The sequence below is a fragment of the Thalia democratica genome, chromosome 1 (assembly GCF_965202585.1).
Source record: "Thalia democratica chromosome 1, ktThaDemo2.hap1.1, whole genome shotgun sequence".
Taxonomy (NCBI): Eukaryota; Metazoa; Chordata; class Thaliacea; order Salpida; family Salpidae; genus Thalia; species Thalia democratica.
In genome coordinates, this window is record NC_139165.1 from 94,160,064 (window position 1) to 94,166,345 (window position 6,282).

Sequence of the window (6,282 nt, forward strand, 5' to 3'; positions counted from 1 at the left end):
GATAAATTTTCTGAAAGCAGCAACAGATCCATTCAATAATGCATCAGAAATCAAATGATTTCAACCTAGTACCGTATAAAAGCAACTGATTCTTCCATTTTAAATATAACGCATTATATTATTACGTGAGGTCTGACAACTGTTAGCAAACATTGAAATAAAACTTCTTAAACAAAATTCGTACACTGTTAAATCAATCACAGCCCAGTTAAAATTTTTACTGTTAAATAAACTGATTATCGTACAGCCATTTCTACCTTCCATCGGTTGAATGTCGAGAAAACCTCTACATTGGTAATCCATATGTCAAAACTATGAGGAAGAGTTGTTGAAATAGAATTAAACTGTTTGATTGCGAAATAAGCTGAGTTTGAAATTTTAATCAAACATCTTGTCATATTAACCTAAGTAAAAGTATTTAAATATTTAAAGCTAACTTATTTTAATAGGACCAAAACTTTAAGAGTTAAACCATAAAACAATCAGTAGTCCTCAAAATTATTAGTTGGTTTCGTTTTGAACTACATTAATCATCAATAAGTTAAAATTTTGAGTTTATTCCTAGCTAAAGTTTTAAAACTTTTTAAGTTTCGTTGTTAATCAAATCTTGAAAACAGAAGATATTTTCGGTTGATTTTTTTGAAATAGATGAAAACTACTACAACACTTATAAAAGTACAAATAGTTTTAAAAAACAACAACAAAAACAATATCTATATACTTTATATCTTATGATATTCATTCAACTCATCTATTATGCTAATTACTTAAAAATTAATTTTGATAACATTATTAAAACAAATTTAACTTATAAATTTAATTTTACTGGATAGTAGATTTTTTCAAATATAATAGTCTAACAAACTACCTAAAGTTCTGAAATTTATTGTAGAAAAAAAAAGAAAATTCATTTTAACTTGTTAATTGTAAAATATTATATCTAAACTTTGTTAAGTTACTAAAGTTACTTAAGATAGAATACTTTGATTATTTTAGAACAATGTTTACAAATGTATTTGTATCTTAATACAAAACTTACTAAATGTAGTTAACCTTTAAACAAAAAATGTAAAAAACACATATATCTAAAACTATAATACAATTTAAAGTTTGAGAAAAATAATATTTGTTGATAAAAACTTTAAAGACTTAAAACAATTGTTTTATAATGAAACTGATAAAGTTATAAAAATTGTCTTCAACTGGTTAGACAAATTAGTATCTGTTTTAAAATAGTGGTACAAAATTTCTATGAATAATTAATTTTTATTTATACAACAAAGTTTAATTGTTGTTAATTTCAAGAAGACCAAACTTTAGGTAATTTACAAACGTATATACAAGAAAGTTATAATTAACTTATATTTTTTTCAACAGTTCAAAAGTTGAACATCTGATAAAATTTAACACAGATACTTTTGTTTTTATTATCTACACTAAAATTGTCTTTGTTACAGCAAAATATCAAACGCTAAGTATAACTGTTTTTAGTTTTAAATTAATCCAAATCATTTTAAAGATTAGTTTTTGGTACTTATTACAATAATTCATACAATAAACTAAAATCAGATCTTTTTAATAAACCATAAAATCATAATAATCCTAGTAAAACTCAAGAGAAAACAAAAAATAATTTATACCCAATCTGTAGACGAATAAAAAAAAATTATTCTAGGTTTGTTGGTTATAAAAGCTCTATTAGTTAAATTAATCAAACTTGAAAAAATTAATTTAAATGAGTATATGTAGATGTGTTTTCAGCTAAATATGTTATGTTCTAACCATAAAATGTACTGATTATTAAACTATTAAGGTACATGACCTTCAAAAGATATCCCCTAAATACAAAATTAGACATAGTTTTCAGAAAATCATTCAAATTACATTTTATAAATACGTAACTTTAAATAGCTAAAATATTCTATTTTTTAAATTTAATTGAAAAATTTAGACTTAGTTTAACACAGTTTTTACGTCATACTTTTAGATAATCTTCACTTTTTTACTTTAGTATGAAATAATCCTTTTTTTAGAGTTAAAAGAAAAACAGTTAATATGCAATTAAAAAGCAATATATATTTTATATGAGCTAATTTATCTAAAGTTTTTATGCTAAAGTTACAGGTTTGAAGCAACTACTGATTAGTAATTGCATTACAGAGCAAAAAAGATTTGTTATTTTATATAAAGCATATCTTTTACAGCAATATCAACTTGCAAGAATCGTTTAAATCTAAAGTTTAATATGTCTCAAAGTTCACTATGAAAACTAAATAACTATTTTTTTTTTACAAACAATAAACAAAAAACTCTTCGATAACTGTTTTTACAAAAAGCTTTGCGTGAGGTTGAGCAGATGTTCAACCTAAAAAGTATAATCCACATTATAATAACATAGTACTGCTTTTTTAAACTAAACTTTTGTTTTCAAACAATTTATCGTAAATGTAGTATTTTAATCTTACTATTTTATTTGTAAAAACTATCAATTAATGTGATTTTTAGAAAGTTTAGAAAGATTTTAGAAATAATAACTACTTTAAATAAAACATTTTTTTATCAGATCGTTAATATACATAATACCTAAGTACAAAATGATTCAGTTTGTACTTAGGTATTTTATAATTAAGTATATTTTCAATTATACGTTATATTTTGTTAACTAATATTTACTAAGAAATAGACTTTATAAAATACTTATTTTCTTTTTTTTAATACAGTTTCATTACAGTATTTTATATTGCCACTAAAATGTTTTTAATTGTATCTTAACACTTTATTTTGTTTTAGTAACAAAGTTTTTAATCTACACAAGTATTAGACAGCAAAAAAAAAACTAAACTTGAAATACAAACTTTTTGAAATCGTTAAAATACACACATTTTTTTTATTGATAAAGCACTCTAAACATTTTTTTAAAATTTTAAAATTTTTAAAATAATAAGCAGCTAAACGTTGCAATGAAACTTAATCTAGTCAACCTAATATATTTATGCAACTAAGATACAAGCTATAAATTTTATTGTACTAATTTCAATTATACAGTATGTTTTTTTTATACATTGAATAAAACTATATTTTAAGTTTTTTTTCTAAACTAATAACAAACACAACAGAATAATTTTATAGAATGTAAATACGATAGAATTTTAAAATATGGCAAGTTAAAACATAGTAATATAATAATGTTGTCGTTTTTTAGACCATGTGATGGTTTCACTACTTTTTATTAAATTTTTCACCCTGCTTTTGCTAATACTTACTTCTATTAATTATAGGTTAAGAAAAATTAACAGTATTCTTCTTACTGATTGCTAATTGATGATTTTATTTAACTCTGATTAATTAATAAAATATAAGTACCTTCATAGAGAAGCATTAATTGTTTTTGAATAGACTTAAGATTATACTGTATATTGTTTTAAAAAGTGCATTTAATTTTAAGTATGTATATTTTATTTAATTCTTAAGCTAGTTAATTAAAAAAAGTTTAACTCTTTTTAAATTCATAACTTTCTTTTTTATAACTACTTTGTATTCAAGTTCTAAAATAACTACATTTTTTTAGCTAAAATTTCAAAATGTCTCAGTATGATAGAAGTGAATTAGTGTCTCTTGCTGAAATGTGTTATGAAAATGATCGTAATGAGGATGTAATTAGCTACATGAAACAAGTAATAAAAATGGGTACACCTCTTAATTTTGAAGAAAGAATTATGATTTACAAAAGTTATCAAAACCTTAAACTTCCATATAAACGTTCCTTTGTTTCCTGTGATAACTGGAGAGTTGATAAAAAACTACAGAGAGAAATAAATCAGAAAGCACAATCAGAAATAAACAGGATATCTGATGATGCTATTGAATTGGTAAATAGTTATTGGATTAAAAGAGATACCAATATCGAAGCTGTTGCTGATTACAAATCCTTTTTAGCTGTTCAACATCAAAGTAAATATTTTGTTGCATCAGGGGAAGATAGAGAACTAGAACTGAATAAAGCGTCAATTCTTTATGAGGAATCATTTGATTTGTCAAATAAAAATCTCAATCCAGCTCTTCCGGTAGCAATTGAAGTTGCGTGTTTTTACTTTGACTTTCTTTTTTATACACTTGGTTCAGTTGACAAAGCTCGTTCTATTGCTACTGAAGCCTACGAAAGAGGTTTATCCGGGTTACCTGATTTGCCTGAAGAGTTAAAAGACGAAGCTAACGAAACACTAGAAAAACTAAAAGAAAGAGTTGACTGTTGAATTTAGTTAGTTTATGTGTATAGTTCTCGAAATGTGTTGGTACATATTGAAGCACAAACTTCTATATTGCTGTGCTTACTATTTTTATTTTTACTATATAAGTTTTTTTATGCAAGTTGTCGAGTTGTGTTTTTATTATTGAAACCTATTTCTTTTGTAATAAACTAAGTTGCTTAGCTTGAACATTTTTTATAGGAAACTAGTTTTAAAATTATAATTCTAATAAAAAAATATTTAAGAGCTATTCCTATAACTATATAACATAAGCATTAGAAATTTTTAAATACTTATTAATAGTTTTTAGAGTACAACACTTAAATGCGAAGTTTAACATTGGTTAAAAAATGTTAATTAATTTTATATTGAAGCTGAAAGAAATAAGTATGCAGTATTTCATCATTGCCGAAGAACCATGTTTGTAAGAATAACAACTATTATATAAAGAAAATAATTTTAGTAAATACTAGTTTTTTAACAAAGTTCAGTTGAGGCAAACTTTTTATCTCTAAAAAGTAAATAAACTACACGCGATTTGTCAATATCTGACATTTGAATCCAAATCTTTTTTCATCCGAGACTTAGTTGAGGTAAAAAAGTTTTTCATTGAAACACTTTTTATTAAAGCCTGCATTTCTTGCAGAGTTTTATAAATCATATTTTGAAATAAAAATGGAAAATAAATAATTTTAAAAAAAAATATATTTAATAGCAGTAACTGATCAATAGATGGATTAAATAATTGTTTTTACGGTTAGTTAATACAAATCAATCCTTAACAAAACATAATAACTATATTTATGTCTAATATCAACTAATTACATTGATTATAAATTATAATTTCTAAATTCATAAATTTTAGTGTAATTTTGCTATCGAATTGTTATTTTTCAAAATGTTTTAAAAAGCTTGTAGGAATATTTTAAGTTCTTGGTCTTATTCGCTTTAGTATTAAACACTAGAAACATAGTATTAAATGTCAATCAAACATAGAAAACAGCGTTTTAAATTTGATTGCGTTTTTTTGACTGTTACATAGATTTCTGTTAATTTTATAGCTTTTTTTAATAGGAAGAAGTTATAATTAAAAATAATAATTTAATGGTTTTTTATGATTTTTTTTTCAAACAATCAAACTAACATCTGTTAATTTATCCCATTAAATAACATTTTAATTTAAAGTTTAGATACCAATTACTTTCTTTAAAAAACTTCTCAATGTTTATAACAGATGTTACTTAATTGCATACAAATAGAAAACTTAATTAATCAATTAAATTAATTAAAAATCATATTCTTGTAAATTTTTTTTTAAAGAAAAACAAACTGGTATACAGGTTTTTTAGTCTTGCTGTAATTTAAAGTTATGAATAGATTAACAAACTTGTTTTTACTGTGTTTAGTATGATAGAATGAAGTTAACAAGTTTTTGTCAAAGCAGTAAGTAAAAAGGCTAAAATTATTAGCTAAACAGTATAATAGACATACATAGTAAAAAGTTTTGTTTATATTATTTATGACAAACTTTTTCTAGAAAAGTTATTTAATAGAAAACATAGAAACACAATAATAATGACTAAAAGTAAATAATAAAAGTTATTAAATTTCCTAAAAATTTTCGCTGACCAAAATCGACATTTTGGTATCAGGTCTCTCCACAATTCAGTAGTGCAAGTAAAAAATCAACAAGGTCAACGTTTTCACAATTTCCACGTCTAAATAACTGCCGCTAAAAGTATTGATTTCGTTTACTTGAAGTGTCTAAACTACTGTTAAGAATTTTGGGCGGTACCTGTACCCTAAGCTTCTCTACTGTCTACATTTTTTTTAATTTATAATGATATGTTAGTTTACTTAAAGTTTAAATCTCCCTTTAGTTTTGAAAAGTTCTGAACGAAACAATTTTGTTTTATACACCTGATACATATAAAAATTAAAAAATAGGAAAATATTTTACGGTCAACCATGTATAAAAAGTTTGTAGAAATTGTTTACTTTATGTTTGCATTTAATTAACAAGTAAAATAAACTT

The 6,282-nt window shown here is 23.4% G+C and overlaps 1 protein-coding gene across 1 annotated transcript; it reads left to right on the top strand.

Annotated features, from left to right (window-relative positions):
* The first annotated feature begins 3,581 nt into the window (after positions 1-3,581).
* Positions 3,582-4,253, top strand: LOC145841396 (14-3-3 protein beta/alpha-like). The gene has a single exon (XM_082948761.1). The coding sequence runs from the start codon at positions 3,582-3,584 to the stop codon at positions 4,251-4,253; it is 672 nt and encodes a 223-aa protein (XP_082804887.1).
* Positions 4,254-6,282: the final 2,029 nt, after the last annotated feature.

Coding starts and splice junctions, on each gene's coding strand:
- LOC145841396 (XM_082948761.1), top strand. CDS start 3,582: ATGTCTCAGTATGATAGAAGTGAATTAGTGTCTCTTGCTGAAATGTGT.